This window comes from Uranotaenia lowii, unplaced genomic scaffold, assembly GCF_029784155.1.
Source record: "Uranotaenia lowii strain MFRU-FL unplaced genomic scaffold, ASM2978415v1 HiC_scaffold_62, whole genome shotgun sequence".
NCBI lineage: Eukaryota > Metazoa > Arthropoda > Insecta > Diptera > Culicidae > Uranotaenia > Uranotaenia lowii.
Genome location: NW_026598556.1, coordinates 14,347 through 41,189, shown reverse-complemented (window position 1 = coordinate 41,189; position 26,843 = coordinate 14,347). Strand labels below are relative to the sequence as shown.

The window sequence follows — 26,843 nt, the reverse complement described above, 5'->3', positions numbered from 1 at the left end:
ATCAATAATCAGTGGAGAGCCAACCTTACGAATTTTTAATGACAACTTGAAGACTTTCTTATTCGTGCTAACAGTGTATTTTCAACAGAAGTAGCACGAAGTTGTTAGATCAGAAATTTTCGAGCATTTTGTATTCTATGTATTATAGTAGGAAGCCTTTTTTGCATCAGAAGTAAAAATAGGAGGTTGTCTAGATTTCAGAATAAGTTCGGATCTCGATAAAAATAAACTCAGACTCAGCTCAATTTGATATTTTTCCAATAGAATTTTATTGTTTATTGTTGTTGGTATGCATGGGAATTTCGAGTTTTTGTAGATTCGTATTTTTGCGTATATTCACACAACACCGGGGAGCTGACCGATCTGCTGTTGTTGTCATTTTTGTTTCTGTAAACTGCAATCAAGGATAAGGGTTTTGTTTTTTGTCTCGTTTTTTGGGTTTGCCTTTGTGCAAAGTTTTGTAATATTTTTTTTCTTTTTGGTTTGTTCTATAGTAATTTTCCGTCCAGTTTCTGGTTTTTAATGGTTAAGGATTTTCGGTCCTACGATATTTATTTGTTTCGCAAAAAGAAAGGAACGGGGGAACAACAATTTACGTTAAGTTAAATATCGGATGGGTGTGTGGATGCTTTCGTGGTGGATGTGATCAATCTTAAACTGTCCCGGTTTAGCTCGCTTGTCGGAATTATTTCTCTTCATATTACAACTCTTTGTATTTCCTTGGCTTGGTTGGATTTGTTTGTCGATGCTTAAACGAATATATTAGTTTCTTTTTATTTATTTGTTTATTTTGTTTATCCCACTTGTGGCATCTTGTGTAATAATCGAATTACTACATTTATCGAACAGGACTAGATTATTAGATTTTTTCTGTTTTAGTTATTTCTTTCAGATTGTTTTTTTTTTAACTTTCTTTCGTCTTCACCGTTTTGTTCCTGCTAAACCCATTTCCATGATAGTTGTTACTGTTTGTTTTTTTAGTTTTAAACTTTTCACATTCACATTTACAATGACCCTAGCCTACACCTTAGTTTGATTAATGGTTTGTTTTTTTTTTGTCTCTGCTGTTTTTTGTTTGTTTGTTACGTGTGCTAAGTTCTTCTTACTCATCAATTAACGTTACGTGTCAATAAACTTTGTCCATTTACCGAGAAAAATTGATTTCAAATCCATTGATTACCATATTTAATAGCAAATTCTCAATCATTTCCGGTTAAACTGGTAGTTGGAAACTGTTTTTTTTTATTTTGTTGAAATGAAAAAAAAAATCGATTGACGAACATGATTACTTCTTCAGTTTGTTTCAAATCAATCTGTTGCTATTTTTCAGAGTTAGCTTAAATAAGATTTGCTTCAAATGTACCTTTATGTATATTAATTATTGTATTCTGTATAGGTTTTTCAAAACCTATCAAGATAATCAAAGCTGTTGGCTGCTTTAACAATTTTTGAAGGTGCGTAACTGCAAAAATATTAGCTAATCAGATGGTACAACATTAGGATGGTTTTATTTTTTGTTTGTTTTACTATTCAATTGGGGGGTCAAATCACACAGTTTTTCCTAATAGGTTTAAAATTTTTAAATTAGGTTAATAGCTTGTTACAGAAAAGTATGTACAGCACGTTTTGTAGTTTGAGCCCAGCCAAGTGGATTGATTCTCGAAGCAATTGCGAAAACCTGGATGGAGGTTTACGGTTTAGGTCTTTAAACGCTATATTATCAGTTGGCTTGGAAGGGACAAAAACGGCTATTCGGTTCTGATATTGTTTTTCTGTTGTAACGGAACTACTACAAGAGGAAAGATCGTTTTGGTTTGTGTCTTTGCTAGGTTCTAGATTGTATCCTTGTTCAAACTATGTACAAATAAGTATTACAGAGTGGGATTTTCTCCCATAATCTATAAGGGGTATGTATACACAAAGTTAGTTTCTCTTCTTAGACTTCGGTTGAGCGTCCAATGTTGGCACCGGGGGTCGCTCCCGGTACTGCATCCTCGGAGCGAGAGACTTTCCGTTCCCGTCGTATGACTGCTCCTGATTGGGGTTGCTGAGGCTGCTGCTGTTGCTGAGGTCCTTGGTGGAGGACACCATTCAGCGGTTGGCCACCGCCGACCACAACTGCCTGCTGCTGCTGTTGGGGGCCGGCCATCATGTGCTGATGCTGCGGGTAGAGGGTTGCACCGCTCAGTGCCACCGGATGCTGCCCGGCATGGATGATTATCTGGCCGGATGTGTTGCTGTGTGGTAGCATCCGGACGACCTTGATGTCGTTACGGGAACCGGTGCTCGCGGAGGTAGATTGAAACGAGATCGACATGCCACTATCTAAAGAGCCAACACTACCACGGCGCTGCGGCTTCTCATTACCAACTACAGATCGATCGAACAAATGGAATTGCGCGCGATCATTCGGAGACAGGCGTGGAGAATGGTCGGTGAAAAAGTAAACATAAAAGGCAATGGCCATTGTTTGTTGTATGCAAGTTTCGGAATTCAGATGATGGTTGATGATGGTTGATCGATGTCATTCCGGTTGTGCGGGTGTTGGCAATGATTGATATTTTTGAAATGAGAAAATGAGAAAGAAAGGGAAAAACAATTAGTGATGTGCGCAGTATGCAAATGAAGCTTTTTTAATTTGGTTTGTTTGCTGTAGCATGATGATTTGATTCATTAGATAATTGAACAGAAGACCTCATGGAAAGGGACAATCCGACAAAAGAAAAACAAAGCTTTCGCTATTGGTCTTTTTACTTCAACATAAATTATAATTTAATGAACCAAAATAATCACAATTATGTACAAATCTAAAAACAGAAAAAGGGAACCAAAAAAAAACATAAACCATACTCAAGAAAACGGCAACAATCTAGAATGACTTACATTGTTCGTGCATATCTAAGAGTGAGTTGCTAAGCGCGCTTCGTTTCAACTGTGCTTCGCTATGTGTGTGTGCAATTCCGCAATCGCTAGGCGACACGCCACCTCCCACCAGGACCCCACCAGCACCGACGACTAGGGGGCCGCCACCGTTGCCGGCTGCTGCTCCTCCGACACTACCTGGCCCATGATGACTGCCGTGTCCATGATGATGGTGGAACTGACCGCCGCCAGCGCAAACTTCCACATCGGCCACCCCGCTGTCCCTGTTTTCGCTGTTGGTCGAGCGCTGACCACGTGCGGACTTTTGACGTTCCAGTTCGGCCTCAATGCGCAGCGTTTCCATCTCGTCCATCTCGCTGATCGATTCGCGCAGATCCTCGGCGAACTTGCACCGGTCGTGCTCGTTGCGGGCGTTGAACGTCACTAGCACCTTGCCGTCGACCTTCTGCGACAGCCGGATGCAGTACGGGTAGTCTGTGGGGCGAATTAAAAATAAATAATGGTTAGCATTGTTGCCGAAGAAATGTGACAATATTCTTAATGATTAATATATTGAAGGTGTGGGTAAGGTGACCATTTCGAAAATTTTTGATCACCACCCAACGCGGTTATTGGATTCTGAAGCTTATATAGAGTTTTAGTGACTCTAGATTTCTAACCCTTCGTTTAATTTAATAAAAGTTACTAATAAAAACTTCCTTGTTTTGTGGGTGTTATTCTGAGCTCCCTTATTCCCCTTAGGGACCGTTCCGAGGTCAATGAATTTGAATTTGTAAAACGAATGCATCCAGCTACTCACTTGGTATATCGAGCAGCGTGACGACCATGCCGCACAGCGGGTAGCTATTCCGGAAGGTGTACGTGACCGAGCTCTTCTTTTTGCTGAATATCTTGGTGATAACGAGCAGATCGTTGAAGAGGAACACCTCGCGCTGATGAACGCCGGGCCGTTCCTTCTTGTTGATGTCCGGGATTTCGTACAGCCGACAGTAGCACACCAGTCGGCGGTGCGGTAGCGCCAGGTTTGGCTTCTTGCCGACGATCGTGGCCTGCACCTTCATCACCTGCGAGACGTGATCCGAGCCCGGTTTAAACTCGTTCGCCTTCACCCGCTCGTAGATCCCGGTCAGCATGTCCCGATCGATGTCGTGACAGTCGTCGATGCCCCGAAGGTTTTTGATGAAATCGTCACACCGCATGCGTCGTTCCGGTTTAAGATTGGGCGTGTGCAGATCCGTGTTGAGCATGATGATGGCAAAGGCTAGCACAAAGACAGTATCGTGCGATCGAAGCCGAGCCACAATGTCGGTGTTGCATTGGCAGTAGCGGGTCGAGAACACCTCCATAAGACGCTCAATCTTCTGAGCCTCGCCCGGCATACGGAAGTAGCCCTGGAATTTGCGCAGCGCCACGTCCACTTGCATTCCGGAGAGATCCAGCTCCCCAGCGAAGCAATCGAGCACCGCCATGTTGAAGGGATTCTGCAGGTTGCCCAGATATTCACCGATCATCTGCCGCGATAATCCTTTGCGCGATATAAGGAATCGGGCCACCCCTTGGGGGGTGTTCTCCAGGAAGCCTTTACGGATAAGATATGTAATGCCTGTGAAAATTAGAAAAGAATAAGTAAAATCGTTTCAAATTTGTTGAATCTATGGGAAACTTACCTCTTTCCGGTTTCTTGTTGAACAGGTTCAACCCAACTCGATACTGACGCTTTCGGATGGTTTCCGAAACCTTGTAGCTGGTTGGAGTATGGACGATCTGATCGTGCTGTTCTATCGAGTACTGTGCCGCACTGGTGTGCGAGCTCAGGCACTCGTTCTCGATACTGCTGATGGTAACGTTGGCACTACCCGGTCCACCGCCTACACCTCCACCGACCACCGGACCCAGCATGTGGTCCGGACTCTGGGCCGTCAGTGCAATTCCACCGGTACTACCGGTGCAGCTTCCAGGACCTTTCCGTTTCCACTGTGGTGAGCTGGATCGGTCCGAACCTAACTCTCCGCCGCCCTGTATCCTTTCGGCCGAAGCCGACGAATCACTACCGGATGACTGAACCGAGCTGAGCGAACCATTCTCCGCGGTTTTACATAAACCATTCGGCCTCAGTGATCGGTTGGGGGTGTGCTGGGCTGACGTAATACTAGACGTTCTCTTTGGTACTTCCGGTGGCACTTTGCGACTACAGCTAGCACTGCTACTGCTTCCGGCAGATCCAGAACTTCCCCCAGAGCTGCCAATACCGATACCACGTGGACGCATATAGATTTGGGCTGCACTGTAGTGTGGCGTATAAGGACTTTGGTGTGTGCTTCCACTTCCGGCGGTGGCCACGATCGCTGCTCCGGAAACACTGCCCGAGTTCCAGGACAGATTCATCGACGATACGGTCGAATCCAGTACCGAGCTTCCACCGCTAATGTTCAGATCCTGGGATCCATACTGGCTTTGGTACACTTGCTGGTGGGGTGAGGACGAAGAGCAGACCTGTCCGGGAGCACCGCTTCCGGCGAAATAGTGCTGCTGCTGCTGGTGCAGAATATTTACATGTGGGTGGGAGTAGGGCGTCTGGGAACTGACTGAGGTGGTAGTCATCTGACCCGGCGATTGGGACCAGGAACTGTTGGCGGCAGGTGGAGCGGGCGAAGCATTTCCGGATTGGCTGCGCGGGATCGGACTCGAATCCATACGCCGCTCCCTCAGGGACATGGACCGGACCGGCGTCACCCGGTGATGTAGCGTACCCGGCGGGGTAGCTGTGATTCTGTGAAAAAAATTGAAATTAAAATTGTGATCCCATTTTGACCCCCAAAAATCTTAGTACCTTGCGAAAAACATGGTGAATTACATAAACAAAACTTAGATTATTTTGAACAAATAACTAACATTCTAATTGTGCCAACAATTTACGCTTTTTTAATACAAAAAGTACATAATTACAACAGAAAATTTAACTTTCGGAACAATATTCGAAGAGAAGGAACAATCACAAGCCGGAACGTTTTTTAAGGACGCTTCATTTGTTTACTGCGTTGTTTCAACGGTTTAGTACAACACCGCAACATTTTGCTTTTGAAAACTTGACACAAAAATCACATAATTTGGAATTAACACATGTACTCGAATAATTTGCCCGAAATAATCAAAACATTGCGAAATTTCTACAGTTTCGCTTGGTTTGAAGTATATCTAAACTTTTCACGATTTAACAACAAACTTTATTAAAAAAAAACATATGTAATCAAAACTTCAAGAACTTTTTTCATTCAAAATCAAATTTTAGCTAACGTAAAGATAAAACCGCAACTTTCTACTGAACTTGTGTTCAAACTGAAGAGTTTGTTAAAAAAAATTGGATTCTACCTGGATCGAATTGGAATACGAAATAAAGATCGAGAAAAGGTTATCGCTGCTTTATGACTATTGCCCATGTAATTCGCCATTATTTGACACTTTAGCAACAATAGAGGTACCATAAAACGAACCATAAACAAATTTCGGAATACTTACGTGGCACAAACTCGCTGCCCACCGAGGCTTCCATCTTCGTACATTTGTCCATCGTCGCCAAGCTGTTGCTGTTGTTGTTGCTGCTGCTGGAGGTGCATCATTTCCAGTTCCTGCTGCTGTTGCTGGTGCTGCACCCGGCGACTCATCCGTTTCTCCGCCTTGGCCATTGCAGTAATGGAAGCGAACTTTTTCACCATTGTGTAGTGCCGGAAGGCACGCTGAATCGTGAGGGCGGCTTTGCGCGCTTTGACACCACCGTACTTGCGCTCCAGCAGCTCGATCTGTTTGTCCAGCAGATCCTGCGATAGTTCATACCTGTTTGGGCGAAAGGATGAGAAATGGGGAAAAAATCGTCGTGAGATTAGGGCTTGAAACGGGTAGAAACTTTCGTTGGTGTTTATGTTGGCAGACCGTTTGCATGTTGTATTGTAATACATAAGCTGAGGGATAAAGCAAGCAGGCAGACGGACGCGGACTAGAAAGTTGAAGGCTACCGGTCGAGTTAAGTGACGCTTCTCGGTGTCGATGCCGCCGATGGGGACAAAAAAGTGATTTAATTTGTCCCAGCAGGACAGGCAGTCGAGACCAAAAAAAAAACAGTCGGTCTATACGTTACGGTTAGTTGTAAATTTCACTTCTGTGCGCCGTACACTATTAGGGTGTGCAGCATTTTCTCGAAAAGAATTTACTACGTTCTAGTATAGCCTTGTGGGGTCCAACCGAAAAACAACATCTTTACGGTAGTCAGTACAAATGTGCTTGATGCGGTACCACAAAGAATACGTGCCAGTAGGAGGAAAGAGTTCTCTAAATTTAGCCTTTCATGTCAGTAGCCAAGGAGACAAAGTCAGTGAAACGGTTTGGAAAGGGACGCAGGCGTCTTTGGCAAGCTTGTTTGTGAGTGTCCAAACGGACGGATGAGATGGGATTTGGATTTGTTTACGTCGCTGTCGCTGTCCGGTCAAAAACGAGACCAAGATTCATGCAATACCATCATTTGATGCAAAAAAGGTGTAGGGAGAGATACTCCAGCCAAGACATCCTCCACTCTACAGGAAGATGCACGCGTATCTTTATATTAATTGCCAAGTCGATTGCGTTCTCGAGAAGCTTATATCCAAAAGGGCGTTTTATATAGGCCATTAATTGAAGAGAGCGCAGGTAGGAATTTCCGCCCATCTTTGGGTGCGATGATTTGTTTTGATTTTTCTGACCGGTGCACTTGAGATGTCTTTGGCAGATATCGGCTTGGGTGGAAATGTGAAAAGTGGCGAAAGATTTGACTTATTAATCTCGAGAGCGCGCTTTTGATTTGATCAAAGTTTGATTATCCAATGATGACGATTAACGAACATTTAAGTGAAGAGGTGGATTAGGTATAAACAATAATTGAGTGGGTTTGTGAAAAAGTTGAAATATCTATAAACATTTGAAACGATATTTGTGAAATATTCATCAAATTCAAGAATGTGCGGAAAGATTAGATCGATGAGATCGAAGCACTGATCATACTGACAGGACACTTATGCCATATTCGTTTTCATCCTGGTGGTGCACCGGTAGTGCACCAAGTGCTGTCAAAGCGTTTTTTTTTATATGAAGATGACAGCAGTTGGTGCACAACCATCTTTCCACCAGATGAAAACGAATTATGGCATTAGAACAAAAGTTCGAACATTTTCTGGCAAATTTTTTTCGTCAAATTTAGCAGGTTCGCAATACCGACGGTAGGTGGCGAACCTACCATTTTTCCGATACAAATGCCCTGTAGGAAAAATGTACCTGTTTAGCCCGATTTTATCGTCTGAATTGCCTGTTTTTTTTCGTAAGTTGGGTGGCACTTTCTAACTGGGATAGCATTTCTTCATCGATCGATCGATCGATGCGCACTCTGGAATCAATATTGCGTACTGTTGGAAAAATTATCCAACAAACGAAATCGAGAGTCCAGTCAGTATGGTCAGTGATCGAAGTACGGGCCAAATTCTTCCACGAAAAGCAAAAAATTTGCAAATGTTCGGAAAATATTGTTGAGTTTTATTTGAAATCGATAGGATCGTTGATTCGAACGATTTGGGAAAAGTTTTGCAATGTTCTTTAGAACAGTATTGAAGTTGCGTCATACATAATTCATATTCATCAAATTTTAGAATGTGCTGTCTTCCAGCATTAGGAAGTAATAATAACATTGCACTTTTTTGCAGTGTTTTTGACAGTTGACATCAACCCTGTCCGTGAAGATTCGGTCGGTTGGACCGAATGTCGTCTATTTTCGGACCGAATGTTCTCAAAAAAAGCAACGTTTCTGCAATATTTATTCAAAAAATTCTACAGAATTTCTCTGAATGTAAAAATCATCTTGATTTGAAATTCCTTGGAAAAAGAAATAAAACAAGTCAGTTTCAAACCGTTTACTCGATTGATGTCAGAAAGGGGTTTCTAGTTTGAGAAAATTGAGAATTATTCATTTAATAAAATTCTCAGTCCTTTTTCATTAAAAATTATATGTTGAACACAACTACATTTTATCTAGAAACAACTGTATTTCTATTTAGTTACAGATTTTTAATTTAAAGCTTCAATCGGCAAAAGTGACAAAGCTAATCGCTGGTCCCGTTGGCTTTCACAAACTACTATCAAAACAAACCAAACAGTGCGGTAAACTTTTCCAGCTGGAACAAAGTTGGTTCCGGAAAGTCAGGCACAACTTACAAACAGGAAATCTAACAGTCAGACCAGACGACGCGTATGGAGCTAAGTGGAACGCTCAGCGCAGCAGTACACGTTCTGGTCCAGTGATCTACGCCCTGCCAGGCGATATCACTCTGTGGGACAGAACTTGCTACTGATATCACGTAAAGGCAAACGCAAACGTGCACCGAAAATAAGTAAGTGACTTCTTGAAACATGACTCGAAAACCTTGCCCCCGGCTGAGCATCTTCTTTAGTTGATTTTATTGAAAAGAAGCGGCAAGGGGGGAGATGTGCGGGTGTCCCGTGTCGCGTTTGTACGTTCGTCTTCTTATGTGTATAGATAGAGAGCAGGAAAAAAAACCACCTAAATGAATCACTCGTTAAAATTACGATTCGTTGACCTTAACGTTTGCGCTCTACCTAACAAAATTAATTAATATCAGAACTACTCTAGGGGTACACATACAATATAGATGACATAGTTATGGCGCAGCTGACTTTTGAAATCCATACAAAGAGCAACGTTTGGAATTGGCAACGGCTTGCGGGAGAGAAACCGCAGTTAAAATTAGAAACTGTCACCTAAAGCGCGCCGTGATGACGGACAACGTGTATCAATTATTTTTTTTCGAAATTTTCGAACTCGGAAAGGGTGTAGCCTCTTAAAATTAGCATTCCAGAGAGGAATTGAAATTTATGTTTATGTTAGACAAAATTACCAGACAATTTTTATCTCCAGCTTGCAGACGCAGTAGGCCGAGTTGCGTCGATTCGGTGGTTGTTTGACTAGACTTTTGGAATCATCACCCTTGGGACGCGTGTCCCCATTGGCGAGCAGCAGCTCCTCGATGTTACCGGACTTGGCACGGCGCTTTCGACGACGACGTCTCACCACCAGCTGCTCCTGACGCTGCGCCACCAGTTGAGTATTGTCCGAGTCATGGCTTCGATCGATAGTCGTCGACGTCGTCGTCGTCGTTATTTGGCTTTCCTGTGTTCCCCGATTTGGTGGTCCATCATTTTCGGAGGTGAAACATTGGCAGCAACATGAGCACACACAATCGCACTCCGGAAGTTCCGGTCGAGTATCATTGTCACTGGCAGCAATATTATGGCAGTTGTTGTTATTGTTCGAGTCTTTGTTGGTGGCCTCATCGCCACCGTCCAGCGCCATTCTGAACCTGAGCCGCTACTAGCACGTTAGCGTCGTTATTGAACATTTTTGGGGGCGCACTACTGATTCGATTCGCAAATTACACTTTCGCTTCGATACCATCGGCTGCAGATGGAGCTGCTGGGCACGAGTAGAATAGTAATAACAACGGTGAACAGTATTGTGGACCATTAACCGGATTCGGCTTTGTTCCTTCAATAATACAGCTCGAAACATGTGTCCGAGAGATAGTTCAAATTAAAAAAAAATCACACACGGTAGTCACGAACTTTTGACACAGCACAAGGGCGCAATGCTTCCACTTCCGACGACAGTTCATCGCTGAACTAGCGTCGAAATTTTTGTCCACAAGCGCCGCGAGCACTATTTTTTCTCATTTCGGTAGGCCCGGTCTTCCTGCCTGCAGCAAACCAATCCAACTTTGAATGTTTTTGTTTGAAATTCCTTTACACGCAGGGGAATCGGTCTGGAAATTGATTCGAGTGAGCATATCATCGTACACCTTGAAATAGTTTCCGAGAGTATATTTTCTTGATTTTATAGTTCAAAGCCATGTTAGGGAGACGAAAGAAAAAAATATCCACGAGAGCACGTCCGCCCTAGATGACAGTTGTTCTAGTCTGGAGAGTAGCGCATAGAGCACACACATCGTTTATTTTTCCCCTACGCGTAAGCATCAAATTCTCAAGACTCCGTCTTACGATACGAACAAGCAAGGGATGGAAATTGTATAAGTTTTTTTTTGGCTTCCCTTAGCTCTACGCTTTTCTTACAAACTAACTTCCACAAAGAGAAAAAGGTACTGTTGTCCCTATATTGAAGAAACGGAATACGTGCCCCTGACAGCTGGTAAGCAAGAAGGCAGATCGTACTGCTCCACACTATCAGGATTTTGCTTTATTTTGGATAAATCATTCATAAAGTTCCTTACACCCAATATCCCTCCGGATCTGCTGTTTGCTTATCGCGAATCGCCGTTATCACGGATGGAAATAGCGCACCAAACCCCAAAGTTGCAAATCGAATATTCATTCGTCGTTGTTTGCCGACGCGGAAATTTCGCATAAGTGACACTTACACGATGTTTTTGTAACGAGCGGCTGGTCTGATTCGTGATAAGATAACAACACACCATCGAGAGGATATTGGCGTCGTCGTCACCCGTAAACGTGATAAAATTCCTTCTACCGGTTTGTTTGCGTTCTCCTTTTGAGAGGAAGGAAAAAATATTAACCAATAATGTCACTAGAAAATGATCACCAAAATAGACAGCTAAAGTTCGAAAGTTTATACCACGAAAGTTGGAAAAAGAAATAGAAACGTGCGTGGTGGTTGATAATCCGCGATACGGCTCCGAAATGCTGTTGAGGTGTGCGTCTCGAAGGCTGTGCAGAGAAATTGTTTTTCCAAACAATCTTTACTTTCCAAAGTTTCCACCATGCAGTTTCGCTCTGTTTTGGAAAACATTTTCTTGGACCAAACGAAGGACGTCACGATTATTGTAGCACTGTTGGAGGGTGGAACTTTCATTCGGGGCCACCTTTATCTGATTTAAACCATTTTAACATCAGAGAAATTTAGATTGTTGAACATTTTTGCGTGGGACATCCTGACAGGAATGATAATTCGTCGATCGCTTTTCATGCTAGCAATTTTTCCTACGAAAAATGGTTAAGAAGGCCGCTCATAACTCAATTTTAAGATGTTGAATTTCGTTCGATTTACCAGACCACAAAGGAGCATCGCGTCCTGGAGCCGTTGTACTAAAATGTGTGAAACTTGTACTAAACCGCAACGGTTTTCAATGCCAACGCGTTCTGTTTCTGGAGGAAATCCAAATTGTCACGTGGCCGTTGCAAAAGGTGTTTTTAATTATTATCATAGAACGGTGGAACTTTTGGAAGTCTTTCAGAATGTCCTGAATTTGTTTGGAATATGTTGAAAAACTAAAGGAAAATTTGACTTGAGTTCTGCGCAACCTTCCAGCCATCAGAGTCAGAACTCAAAAGTTTTGGAAAATTTGAGGAGGTTTTTAACTTGTTGAAAAATGTTGATAATAAGAATTAGGACAATTTTGAGGGTATCTCGTAAAATTCCATGAAGTGTTGCAGGTGTTCAGTAAGTCCGGAAGAGATTGGACTGCATAGATATTTAGAAAAATGTTGGGAAATCCCAAGACAATTTCAGAATTCACATTCTCAAGAACTTCATAGTACTGGGCTGAAGATTTTCAAGATGTCACATAAAATTTCACAAAATTACGTGAACTGACAAAAAAAAATGTAGAAAAGATCGAACTCGACTGTTTAATTATTTTTTCGATTGTCTTATTGAGCCTTGGTTAGCCCCGAAGAAATTTTGGAACGTTCAACCAGTTCAAAAGGAATTTGAAGTCTAAAAGATTTCAACAGACGCCAGGGAAATTTGATGGCACAGATCTATCGAAAAATGGTGGAATGTTTCGAGCAGTTTCGAGTAGTTCCAAAGCTCATACCTTTGAGAAATCTTCAGAACATGAAGAGAAGAATCACCGTGATTTATGTTGGTTACTTAATTTATCGACGTTATCGGTGAAAAGTGATGTCCTTTTTAGTAAAAACATCTTAAGATTATGACATTTTATAAACTTATGGACAGTGAGAAAAAATGAAAGATGATGAAAATGAGTGGCTAGAATTTATTAGAAGCACTATCATCACATATCCAATTTTTGGTCTGCACGAGCCAACTACTATGTAGCGGTAGATACAGCTCAGCAAACATAAAATTCCTTAAGGAATGATAGCTCAAATCGTTAACCATATTAATGCGAATCACAATTCCTACCAAATAAGTAAACGATCGTAAAAACTGTTACTTAAAGTCGGTTTAAATCGGATGTGATAAAAAGTCCTCCAGGCTTGCAAATGTGGTCTCCCGCGCGGGATTCAAAAGAGAAAACAACCGTGTTCTACTCTCTGCGATAAGCAGTGCATAAAACACGATAGATAGCTAAAAATCAGATGGTTCATTTGGAAAAAAAATTCCAATGAAAGAAGCATCAAACATTGTTGCTGGCAACGTTTTGCATGCATTGAGAGCAAAACTGGCGCTCTCCCGCCTACTTTAAGGATGTACGAATAAAGTGTTGAATATCGTCCATTTTGTATAATTCTTATCGCTTAAGCCAGAAGTTGAAAATATGTTGTTGCATCTACCATTACACATTAGTAGGCCAAGCGTGGTTCGGGTCACAAGCGGAAACTTGCAGTGCAACAACAACAAAAAAAAAAGATGGTAATCGCTACGCTACCGTAACGATTCGCAACCAAACCCCGGTTGTAACGAACGCGATGATAACAAACTGAGAAGGCTACACATCGATAGATCCGTCTTGAGTTCACGGGAGCTTATCTGAGCAATCACATACCATCTTTTTGTTCGTTCGCACTGCAAGTTTCCGCTTGTGGGCTTCTAATCTAAAGCTTCTAATAAATTCTACCCGTCATTTTCACCATCTTTCATTTCTTCTAACTTTCTATCCGTCTATAAAATTTCTTAAAAGGACATCCCATAAGGCCAATAAATTAAGTTACACTCCTGAGAACTTTTGAGAAATTTTCAGAAACTTCGACTTTTAAACATTTGTAGCCTCCCCAGACGTGGATATGATTCGAAGAGGACCTGCGCACACTCACAGTATTCGAGCGACGTGGTCGCGAAGGCTGGATCGATACACTGGGCAGGACATGCTGCAAGAATGCCGGACGACTGTCCTGCAAAACGTTCTTTGCTATTCGCTACGAATCCGGTAGGAACGAGACAAGCAGGGGCGCAACGAGCGAGGTGGTTAGACCAAATGGAGCGAGATCTGGCGAATCTGGGATGCCCGTGAAATTGGAGAACGGTGCCACACTCTCGTTTTTTTTAGTTCTCAAAATTAAGTTTGGCCTTAATTCAAAACATAGTTCGATTCTATGAACTTAAAGTTGAGTTCCATTTTTCCTCCTCGCGGAGGTTCAAAACGGAGTTCGAACTGCCAAGGAACTCAAAGTTGAGGGCTGCCACTGAAGTGCTGTTTTGAACCAAAACAACTTAATTTTGAGTTTAGCCAAAGGAGCGTGCATGGACCGAGTAAATTATGTTCATCAAGTTATGTCGTGAGACGGAAAACTATGTAAATAAATAGCCTCCCCAAAAATGTCAAGGAATCAAGACAAAGTTCGAGATTTCACGTCGAATTTCTAGAAAATTTAGATTAGGCTCTGAAGAAATTCGGATGTTTTGAAAAACTATCATAAAATTTTAATATTTTGAATACAAGTTCCAATTTCCATTGGGCTTCGAACAGTCCCGAAGAATTTCGGAAAGTTTGAAAGAAATACTGAAGAATTTTTCGCAATCCTGAAGTATTGGTGTTCAGTAAGTTGAAAAGGAGTCAGTCGACACAGATGTCTAAAAACTTTTCGAAAAGTCTGAAGATGTTTCGAGTATAGCGCGACAGTATTTCGAAAAGTCTTTGAGAAATCTAGCATTTCAAGGCGTCTCTTCAAGTTTCGAAGACTCCTAAAGAGGCTTTTGAGGATCTGAAAAATTTTGTGGAGTCAAGTTCAATTTTTATAAAAATCAAAAATTATTTTTTTTTACTTTATTCGACTTGATTACGACCGAAAAAGTTTGAAAAACTGTTGACGGCCTTTAAACGGTGATACCATTTTTAGTGCAGCGAGTTCAGACGGATTTCTGGAAGGGGTTCTGCGGAGGATAGCAAAATCAATAATAAGGTATGTTTCGGCATTTCTCTGTGCGGAGTCTCAAAAAATCATAGGTAGAAGACGAAATCAGTAAATTGGACACTCAATGGCATTTCAATGTTATGTTACGTAACATTCATGTATTGCCTAAACAAAGGCGTTTGAAAATAGAACAGAAATTGCATAAATCTGGGAACGATTTAAAAGTAGTCTATAAACATGAATCCTACATGCAATAGGTGGATTCCGGTTACTGATTTTTTCTAAGCCAGTTGAAATGATAAAAAATGCAACTAAGAATGCAGGGACCAGGGAAGATGAGACTCCCCCAACATTAAAATGGTAATAATTTCTTGGGTGGAAAATCCAGCGGCAGCATAGTGTTAAACTTGTCAGTCATCCTCAGGTTCCGGTTTGCAATGTAGGTATGGAAAATACAATCGGAACGATTCAAGTCAAGTCGTCGTTGGTCGACAAACTTGAGGGATAGGGAAGCGACAAGCATATCGCACAATTTTATCTACATACAGTAAAGTAAAGATTAGCTCCGGGTGGGGCGGAGTCCTTCCCTCTCTTCTTGAGACTGAAGAAGGAATTAGGGGGAAACCGTCAGGGCGTATGAACGCATTCATTTGCGGCTAATTGGAGCATGATGGAGTGTGCTTCTGCAACCATCTTCTTCCACTGCTGGGTACACATTTAGCGGGCGCTGGCTTTTGATTGTAAATATAAAGGGAGAACTTCAGGCGTTAACAATCTTGGCAAAATGCGCGCGCGACGCGCGTATACATGCTAATTATATCATTATGTCAATTTTGATTGTACCGAAAGATTTAAACCACTGACTGGGTTGGTTGGATTCAAACAACCTTCATGCGTACGATGCAAAAGGATTGCATATCATCAGATTTTTAATTAAATCGTTGCTTCAGTTTTGCGCCAAACAGCGCTGCAAAATAAGATTTAAAAAAAAATGCTTCTGCGGTCGGATAGTAAGTTCTGATCCCTCCCGAGTTGTTTGGTTGTTTACACTTCTGGCGTTCACACCAAGTGGCGGCGGCGGCGGTCGCGATCGTGCATCATATTTATGTATTGCCTTTTTTTCGGCTATTGTTGGGAAGAACGAACGATCTCGTATAATCGTCCGGCAAAGAAACTAATGATCTTTTCGAACACTGGCTGCTGCGGCTGCTCCAATTTCGTTGAGACGCTCGCTACGCTTTTGTTTACATCACTTTCAACACTTCCCACCAGACCATGCGTCGCGCCACTGTGCGCGCGCTACGCAACCCAGCAACGACGCCTTGCGTCGTCCGAGACGTTCTCATTTGTTTATTCACATGCACTTCATCCCATCATCGATCGCAACAACGCTAAAAAGAGTAGGCTGGGATTTCTTCACATGGGTTTTTTTATCCTCCTTTGGAAAACGATTGATAGTTGTGTACCTTGCCCCGAAACGAATGTTTCGCTTGTTACTTCACTGATTTTTTTCTCGCTTTCTCTGTTTATTTACAGGTTTTTTTTCTCCCGTAGAGGGATGTTTTCGATTCCCGGGGTCCAACGCGGGAACACTTGTGAGCTCGAGAAAACTTCGTTTCCTGAATCCCGTACTCGATGCAAGAGCACACACAAATTACAATACAATTAGGAAGTTCCGATTCAAGCAGAGCAGCACCGGAAAGAATGTGAAGAAAGGAGGCAAGAAATACTTCCGGTCCTAAAGGATGCACTCCCTTTCAACTATCGGAACCTGTGTGTTTTGGGATGGATTTCTTCACTCTGGATTTTTTCACACGATGGATGCAAACACGAAGGACTCTCGGAAGGTAGGAAATTACATCCGCGTACGGGCTTTGAGGCCCTTTTGTCGGTCCAATGGTGTGGAATCTCTAGGAGGAAGACATAAATCCACTGCGCCTTGACCGACCGAGCAGCCACAAAGGCCGATTGAACTGGATTTTTTCGACACAAGCACTGAATTAGTTGTAAAGGTTTTTCTTGATTGATTCACCGTCGTTGGATCAGCGGCCGCGCCGCAGCTGTTTGCCCTTTTCCGTTTGTGTTTTTTTTTTCGCTTCTCTCAATCGAATGAGTTGCGAAGCAATAGCTGAAAACCGCACACGCAGGTGCCGGATTGCCTTGTGTACACTATTTTGAAATTGTAATTGAACCGAGGCACAGCAATTATTCCGATGGGCCGTACCGTTTTTTTTTTCCGCTGTTATCATGCGCGACTCTACGGATTCGACAAGTACCTGGGCAAATAATTGCACCGAAAGGAGGATGTGTGCGGAACACTTTGATTAGGACCAGGAAGAGAGCGGACGGGTGCGGAAGTCGTCGTGATATACCGGACCGGACCGGCCTCAACGATCCGTGACCGACTGACTGGCTGATATTGACGAGCTTTGGCTCAAAACCGTGCGCTTCCACCCGATAGAAGCAGCGTCGCGATGCGCAAAACCGTTTTCTGTGACAGACAGACAGACAGACAGACTAACCAAAACGCCCCGCGATACCGTACCGTCAGTTGCCGGAGTGAAACTGCGAAACCGTTCAGGGCTGCAGAGTCGCTTGACTCACCCACCACCAGCAACAATAATCTTCCATATGCAACGATGCCGCCGTCGTCGTCGTCGTCATCATCATCATCGCGTTTGGCGCTCGGCAGCAATCTATTGCGCGAACGGCGTCGCGCGCAGGCTGTCGCGTTTCCCACCGCAGGAAAGCTTCGAGCCCTTAGCTGCATATAATATGTATTTTGCCGCACCTTCCGGCTCGCTCGATGTGAGGCCTGGCCTCCAGAAGTTCCACCGCGAACATATTCTGTACTATACGGTCTGATTGAATTAACATGGACCATACGGCAGCCAAGAACTAACCGAGCTAACTAACCAACTCTACGAGTTGGACGCCCGTGTGGTGGATGAGAAACTCCCACGCGTATGGGCCTCTTTACTGATATCGCCTTGCCGATTAACGGTTAGCTTAGCGGACTTGGAGGGAAAACAATACGAAACAAAAAAAATCGGTTATGCCAACCTCTAATGTTGAATGACTGTATGCTGCCGGCAGCGCCGGTAATTATGCAACAAAAATGCAGAGAACATTTTGATCTAGTTGTTGTTAGGCCAGGAACGCTATTGATTGATTTTCTCTGTTGAATTTGAGTACCGAAGCCGGCGATGCCGATAAAGTCGGATTTATGAAACCCCTAAGCCAGCAAATCGAGAGAGGTTTGATTTATCAGCTAGCGGTTGGGAGCTTCTTGTACGTTTGTTTGATTGTGAAACCGAAGGTTTCGCAACTTTCTATTAAGTTCTCATACCTAAATGTGGGATCGAACGAATGCTTCATTGTTGCATGGAACTGTGGAACTGCATGTGATACTCATAGGTTAAATTTTCAAATTCAAATTTATGTTCCTTTTAAACAAACTGCGAGGTCAGATTTTGATTACAAAATTAAGCTTATTTTTAGGAAAGAATGCATTGCTTAATCAGGTGAATCGGAAAGAAATTCGCAATCAGAAACCAGGCGGACGGTAAACAAATCGTAAGCAAATGTCAACCAGATGCCGATTTATTGTTCTACCAGCTTTAAATCCACAAACATTACAAACACCAGTCTTGCGAATCAATTTACATTACCTGATCGAAGAAGAATCTGGATTCTGAAATTCCGAAAACTAGGAATGAGAATTCTAAGAATTTAGATCCGGTGATTTTGAATTTCAAGAATCTGAGTTCTAAGAATCGAAATATTTGAGGATCTGAATTGTAGGAAACCTGAATTTCGAAAATAAAAACTCTGAGAATTCGGGAAATCCGAATCTTGAGGATCCTTATACTTATATTCATCTGATTTTGAAAAACGAAATTGAGCATCTGATTTTTAAGAATTTGAGCATAGCGAATATAAATCTTGAGATTCTGAACTTCGATAAGTTGAATTTTTTGAGCATAGCGAATATAAATCTTGAGATTCTGAACTTCGATAAGTTGAATTTTGAGAATCAGTTTTTTTTTGGAAAATTTGAATTCCAAGAATCTGAATTAGGTACAAGAATTTGAATTCTGAGAATATGATTTAAAACATTCTGAATATTGAGAATCAGGATGTGAGAATCTGAATTCAGAAAATCTAAATTATGGAAATCTGAATTCCAGATCTAAATTTTGGATCTTTCAAATTTCAATACCAAATCTTTGAGATGTCAATCAGGGATGGATGTAAGGTGGTCTTTCCAAAAATCAGGACAGCATGAAGAAAAAGTCAAGATTTTTCTGGACACCACAAATTTTGCTTGAATTGCATACACGCAAAATAATTTTCACTTAAACAGTAAGTGACATCTGTAGTAAATTCTCGCCATACGTAATTTCATTTGAATTTTAAGTGATGGGTCAAGTGAGTTCACTTAAGTGACCGGTCAAGTGAATTACACTATGACGTTCGAGTGAGATTTATCTGAATTTCTAAGTAAGTTTCAAGTTAATGATCTCTCGCGTTTGTAAATAAAGGAACATTTATAGAACACCACTCCGATTTCAAATACTTACATTACGCTTTCGCCATAAATTTATTGATTGAAAAATTCCATCGTAATCCCAAGGCAGATCGGTAACTGCGGATAGTGCGACTTCTAAATCTTTCCTGCTGCAAACCAGAAAATCTGTCCAGTCCAACCCACAAGCTGAAACATGATAACACCTTTAAATAACTTTTTCTTACATCACGTTTAACAAAAACTACCGCCTAAATCGCCTAGTGAAGAATTGGGAAAATCCAAATCCAACATAAGCTTTAAACGCTGCTCTTTAGAATTTGCCATTTTGAACTCTGAAAATAAACACAATTACAACCCGACATTCACTTGAAATTTAAGTGATGGGGAAGTGAATATTTTTTCTCACTTCAAATTCAATAAACGACTAAAGTGAATGTGGATGAATTCACTTGAAATTTAAGTGACTGCCAAGTGAAATGTATACGTCGCACTTGAATGGAAGAAAAACTGGATCCTTGTTTTTAAGTGAAAAATCATGTGTATTTTAAGAGTGAATTTGGGTTCAGTGTAAAAAGAGTCGAAATATGTTTGCTGTACACGCCTTAATCTATGCACTGAGGCGAGCAGAATCTTGGCTGGCCTGCAGTTTATATTTAACACATTTAAATATCATCTGAACCGAACATTAATATCGATTAAACTATTTTATTACAGATTTTCGATATTCTGATAATTTTACCACCAACCATATACTGACTGGACACACGATTTCGTTTGTTGGATAATTTTTCCCCACAGTACGAAATATCGATTCCAGAGTGTGCATCGATCGCTTTTGATAAAATACTATCCCAGTTGGGAAGTGGCACCCAATTTTCGAGGAAAAGTATGCAATTTCGACGATCCAAGTAAATTTTCCTCACAGCGATTTTTTGTCAAATTTCGCGGAGTTCGCAATTCCCACAATAGGTGGAAAAATAAGACAGAATACACAGTAAACGAAAATTACCGAGTTCGGTAATTTTTTTACCGAAATCCTAACATGTGTAAATCGGTAAACTGTTCGGTAATTTTTTCGGTAAAAAATCAACGAACATCGGTAAATCGATTCTTCATTTACCGATGTTCGTTTATTTTTTACCGAAAAAATTACCGAACAGTTTACCGATTTACACATGTTAGGATTTCGGTAAAAAAATTACCGAACTCGGTCATTTTCGTTTACTGTGTATGATCGAATTTTTGTTCTTAGTGTCATGTCAGTGTGGTTAGTGATTTTACTATAAATTAAAAAAAAAATAATTAAAAGGTGAAATTTACCGAGATAAGAAGGTGAATGCTCGTGAAATCCAAAAAATGTAACTTTTGAGGTGAAACTCACCTCACAACGAGGTAAAGTTTACCTGACAAAAAGGTAGAATTCACCTAAAAAATGGTAAATCCAAAAAAGGTAAAGCTTATATCGTAGCAAAGTGACCTGAATTGAGAAGAATAAAAAGGTACAATTCACCGAGAAAAAAAGTAAAACCAAATAAGGTACTTTCTACCTCTTTGAGGTAAAATTAACGTTTTGGCGAGGTGAAACTTACCTCGTAGCGAGGTGAAATTGACCTCGATTGAGTTAAACAAACCTGTACAATTCACCTAAAAAAATGGTAACTATTTTCTTAATCCGTTTATGGAGGTTGAGCTGGTTTTTAGAATCGGATAAAAACGGTAAATGTATCTTAAATTTCATTCAGTTGTGCTAGTTCTCATAAATTTTGCAGATTGGCCCAATGAGCTTCGAAGTGTTTTCCACATCATTCCGGAACAGTCACAGACAATTAGTATTATCCCCCAGGTGGACGGATGAGTCAAAAGACCCATTTCAAAGGATTCAGCTTCCATGGTTGCGCGGAAGGATACGGAGGAGGCAGCCTTGATTTCCGAGAGAAACAAAAGTGTATTCATCCGTCAAAACGATCCGAGTCGTCGAAAAGAAGAACTTTATTTAAACACAGATCCCCAAAACAACCAGCAATTTTAAATAAGAATCAAATCTTGAATGAATTTGTGTCTTCGTTGTTTTTTTTATTATTTGGTAACAAACCAAAACAAAACATTTTTAGTCCGTTGATGAGAAACCGGTAGAATATTTTGGCCAGTGAATCCCAAAAAGGTAAAATTCACCTTTTTGCTATGTGAATGAAAAAAAGGTAAAATTTACCTTTTTGGAAGGTGAATGAAAAAAGGTAAAATTTACCGAGAAAGATGGGTGGAAAAAAAACACCTCCGCTTCTCAGTAATTTTACCTTTTTGCTATGTGAATGAAAATAAGGTAAAATTAACCTTTTTGCTAGGTAAAAAAGGTAAAACTTACTGAGAAAGATGGGTGGAAAAAATCACCTCTGCTTATCGGTAATTTTACCAATTTTATTTTTGTTTTCCGGGTATCCATTTCGATTTTTTTTTTTGAAAATCAAGATCAGTAAATTTTTCAAAAATCAGGAAGATTGGTCTGGCAAATATCAGGTCAGATCCTGATTTATCAGGATTCTTGACAGTGTCTCGAGTGTCGATAGCCGAGGTGTTTGATTGGTTGCCAATCACCAGCGCGAAAACTTTGGATTTCAACTGCATTGACAATAACAATGCTAAATATTCAAGATAATACTGGCAAATATTCAAAATATCTCAAAACTGGTAAATCTTCTAGATATCGAGGCAAAATCTATACGGAAACTTTTTCAAAATATTTAAACCAAGTCCAGTTTATCTGTATTAAATCTCAACTTCTATTTATACGCTAAATCTTCAAGAAATCAATGCCAAATCTTCGAAACATTTAAGTCAAATTTTTAAGATATTTATGCCAAATCCTTAAGATATCAATGCCAAAATATTCAAAATATCTATACGACACATTGCAGATATTAATGACAAATCCTCAAAATGTTTTATATCAAATCTTCAAAATATTCGTGCCAATTTTTGAAGATATCGCTCTCAAATCGTCAAGATATCTCCACAAATCTTCAAAATATCTCTGCCAAATCTACAAGACATTTACCAATGCATTCTAGATACCCATGCATAATCCTCAAAATATCATTGAAAATCTTTAAAATATCATTTCCAAATGTTCAAAATAGTATAGCCAAATGCCCAAGGTGCAAATGCCAAATCTATACCAATTTTTCGAGACCTCAATGCCAAATGTTAAAGATATTAATGTCAAAACCTCACTGTATCATTAACAAATCTTCAAGATATCAATTTCAAATTATAAAGATTCTAAATTTGCAAAATATCAATGAAAAATTTTCAAGATACCAATGTAATATCTTTGAAAACATTTATGCCGATTTTTCAAGATATCTTAATTCTCAATATATTTTTGCAAGAAATTTATGGCAAATCCTCAAGTTATGGATGTCCAATCTTTCAAGGGTGTTGTCAGATGATCTAGATATTTTTATAACAAATCCTATAGACGTTAATCCGAAATTTACTAAACATCTTAGCCAATTTTTCAAGGTTCATACATATGTACAAATCTTCAAGATATCCATGTCAATATGTAGTTCAAAGTTTCAATGCCAAATCTTCAAGGTATTTATGAGAAATAAATCTTCTTAATAGCAATGTTAAAGATTGTCATACCAAATCCTCAATACACTTATGTTAAATCTTGAAAATATCATTGCCAAATTTGTAAAAATATCACTGCTAAACATTAATTAATGCCAAATCTTCAAGATGTCAATGCTAAATCTTCAAGACACCATTGTCAAATCTTCTTAAAATCTACGCAATATTTTTAAAATATTCTTGATATCAATGTAAAATTTTCAAGAAACTATGCTAAGGTTGCGAGAATTTTTCAAGCCGGGCCGGGCAAATCCCGGCAATTTTATATAAAAACCTGGCAAAATCCGGGCCTTTGTTTTCTAAATTGACGACAAAAATTCCGGGAAATATCCGGGCAGATTTTGCCAAACCCAAAAATTACTTAACACAAATCAAGAAAAAAAAAATCGACAAATAACGTCATCAATACAGGTCAAATTGAAAAAAAAAGAAGTTTGTCTCCAATCGGTTCGGTATAACAAGTACAAAATCGAAAGTGATAGAAATTGATTGGTCGCTGTTTGAAAGAACTTTTCTTTCCATACTTCGCAGAGTCCTCAAGTTTTAATTTTGTTGTCATAAACAACTCAACATATGTCGGGCGAATGGAAGACCAAGTCGAAAAAATTGTGGGACGCCTGGCTGTAAACATTTCGCCCCCACATTTTCATCCGTCCGAGGGAAAACCGACGGGAAAATTGATGCACTGGCACGGTCCTTTCAATAAAATTGCTCCGGACTCCGGTAGCTTCTTCAGTTCAGTTCATTAACTGACGGTGGTGGAGTGATGCGGGGTTCCCACCTAGTCATTCCCGGTCCCGGAATAAGCTAAATCCCACCTCCATCCAGTCAGTCAATCGAATGAATGCCTGCAAAACAGCTGATGAGGATGATGAAGAGTTAGTTGCTGCTGCTGTTGCTACTAGGACCGAAATCTTCTTCAATCTCAACACTTTTCAATCGTGCTGGCGCGTTCTGTTTGTGTTTGGAAGCAGTTGGGATGTCGGTTTGGTGGGGGAGGAGATAAACACATGACAAGATGAAACGCAGAAGCTACCGTGTCGTCCTCAGTCTAAGTGTGTATACACACTGTTTGGAGCAGCTCCAGAAGGAAACGCTGTTTTGGTACACAACTGGTGGGATTAATGTTTCAACCGAGCTGAAAGGTAAAGAATCCCCCTTTCTCGAAGCACAGCACTAGCCGGGAACTATGTATTTTTGAATGGGATCGCTTCCGGGTTGCTTGCGATGGGTTGAATGACACGGAGATTTTCGATGTTTTACAAGATGATCGCGCTGTGAAACATTTAAATTGACTGCTTAAATCCCTGCCGCCAGACCTCGCCGTGAGAAAGCAGCAGCTGTGAAATATGTTCGTTCGTTTCGATTTTCTCGCCCTAGCTGGGGCGAGTTCATATGTTACATTTGTTTTCGTTTCCACGAAATATTACGATTCAGTTTTGCCGAACCACAATACAATGGAGAGATCTTATCAGCTTTAATAACTTCATTCGGTGGTCAGCATCGATGAAGCAGTACGATCAAGGTGCCAGTCTTTTGAATTTCACTCACGTTTCATTTCTGAGATCTTCAGATCTCAGTTCTTTAACAAACGTTCGGCATGATTTAGTTTTATCACATGACTTGTTTATCTTCAAAAATAATCTACCAAAAATGACGCGGACAAATTTGTAGAAAAAACCAACGCGGAAGATCCACCGTAAAACTACGGATGCTCAAAAGTAGGTGAAACTGATAGAATCAAGTCTGACTAATCCTCCCACACCCACTTATACGAGTTTTCTCGGACAGAACTGTGTCAAGAAGCGTTTAGCCGCCGACGCCGGCCTTAAAGGTTACGTTGCGCGGCGCCGTAGGACTTGTACGGGAACAAGAAAAAGTGTGTAATTTAGCTTTAATTACCTTCAATTAACCGCTGCTCTTAGCGAGATATGTATTCGCACGAGCTCAGTGAGATTCTCGGTAGCCGTCGATCCAAATGATGGTTCAAAAGGTTGACGCGTTTTTCGGATGTTCAATTAGACCTAACAATTATCACATCGATTTCGCGCAAATTGTTTCCTTGTAAGAGGTAGAGATTCGACTGTCTGCTGGAACATCCCCGTCGCGGGACAGCAGCCTTCGCGAACTCTCTCGATGTACCACAACAATCTTGCCTCCAGTCGTCGTAGTCGACGTCTGTTATCAGCAAATGTGCGGTGTCTTATTCTGACAACAAGAAGGTGCCGGGTGTGTTTGTTATTTGCGAAAGTCTGGTGGCGTCACCGCTATTGGACAAGATCTGGGTTTTCTTGGCAGATGTTGTCAGAAATCTGCACTTTGGGGTGGTCGACCCTAAATGTGCTAATATATATATATATTTTTTTCCATTTGGGGGCGACCGACATTGTCTGATTGATTCTTGCGATGGAAAATATAGGAACACGCCGGCCAGTTTTTGTCTCAAAAATAAAGGGTAGGTTAGTGGAAAACATTTTAGAATGTCCTCATCCAGAAATAATTCATATAAAGCAGGTTTTGCACTCACAAACATTAAGAAGACGAGCTTATAATAAATTTGAAACTCGAAAATTGACAAACGGCTCTCATCCTCTTCAGCGGTTGAATTTTAGTACAGACGCCGACTACTGCACGTGTAGCAGCCACGTTGTACTAAAATTTAAAAGATTAAATTTTTCGGCTAACATGAATGAACAGTAGGATGCCAGTGCCTTCTCCTTAATCTTTTGACTCCACAAACGCAGCGGTAAACACGCATTACGCGTCGTCACCATAGATTCGAGGCTACAACAACGACGCGTTATCAGTAGGTAACAGTTGTGTTTGCATTTGCGATGACGCTACGGCAAAAGTTGACCGTTACCATTACTGCGGAAACGAGAGCCTACTCGCTTTGAAAGTCGTGTGACGCCAGCACGCTGTCTGTCGCGAGACATCAGCTTATTTTGAAGTGATTCGCTAGCTTGGAAACGACCCGTGTGAGTTTGTTTTTGTTTTGTTTCTATTTTCCAGAACCGAGCGAGCCGCTGGCAAAACACACTTGTTTCAACCGAAACACAGTTTGCAATTGTTTCAACAGTAGTGAGTCATGTGAAAACTTTACCGACGACTAAAAGTTGTTATCTGATTTGCCAGGCTGACAGATCCGACGCCACAAACCACCGACAAAACAAAACTGCATGCGTAAGTTTCCATGCACGCTTTTGCAACGGGTGCTGTATGGTTGCACAACTCACGGCTAGGTGTCGCTAGACGTCACTTGAGAGAAGCTTGAAGCATGCGATCGGAAGTTTTTCAATCGAAAAAAGTAGGTAGGCAATTTTTTTTTCTTTTCGTTTCGTGGGTGGACAACGACGACGGAACCTATCCATTTCCCATTCAAATAATAGTTTCGGGGGGAACGGTGTTATTTATAGGCTCATAAATTAAAATATTCCATTGTTTTAGCACCAACAGCAGCAGCTTGGGCTCTGATGGCGATTTTGGTGTCCTGTCTGTAGGCGTTGCTGCATGTTCCAATGAATTGGATTATAGCACACGGGCGCGTTTCGAGTCGAGGAGTGTTGGAGGAATCGTCGTCGGCTAATTAATGGTGCTGGGTCATCGGAAAATCGGCTCGTTAATTATACGTTTTTGAGCTGTCGCTGTCAAAATTTAACCAACGGGATGGGGGAGTGAGAACTTTTCCGCGCCCGCC

General features: G+C 41.1%; 1 protein-coding gene across 3 annotated transcripts; it reads right to left on the bottom strand.

Moving 5' to 3' along the window:
* Positions 1-241: 241 nt before the first annotated feature.
* LOC129760467 (IQ motif and SEC7 domain-containing protein 3) lies at positions 242-25,183 on the bottom strand. 3 transcript variants are annotated; one of them, XM_055758108.1, is made up of 7 exons: positions 17,259-17,512; positions 9,813-10,387; positions 6,400-6,714; positions 4,551-5,653; positions 3,683-4,486; positions 2,884-3,357; positions 242-2,370 (listed from the first exon to the last, which is right to left on the bottom strand). In XM_055758108.1, the coding sequence occupies exons 2-7, from the start codon at positions 10,265-10,267 to the stop codon at positions 1,937-1,939; spliced, it is 3,585 nt and encodes a 1,194-aa protein (XP_055614083.1). In that variant the 5' UTR covers positions 10,268-10,387; positions 17,259-17,512; the 3' UTR covers positions 242-1,936. The 3 variants fall into 3 exon arrangements, with proteins under 3 accessions (XP_055614083.1, XP_055614084.1, XP_055614085.1); XM_055758109.1 differs by having other exon boundaries at positions 9,813-10,384; XM_055758110.1 differs by lacking the exons at positions 9,813-10,387; positions 17,259-17,512 and adding an exon at positions 25,049-25,183.
* Positions 25,184-26,843: the final 1,660 nt, after the last annotated feature.

What these genes read in the sequence shown, in the direction of transcription:
- LOC129760467 (XM_055758108.1), bottom strand. Translation starts at nt 10,267, where the DNA reads ATGGCGCTGGACGGTGGCGATGAGGCCACCAACAAAGACTCGAACAAT. An exon ending in GGGCAGCGAGTTTGTGCCAC is followed by an intron (nt 5,654 to 6,399) that starts GTAAGTATTCCG and finishes TTTTTTTCACAG; the next exon opens with AATCACAGCTACCCCGCCGG. An exon ending in CTTAGATATGCACGAACAAT is followed by an intron (nt 2,371 to 2,883) that starts GTAAGTCATTCT and finishes ATCGATCTGTAG; the next exon opens with TTGGTAATGAGAAGCCGCAG.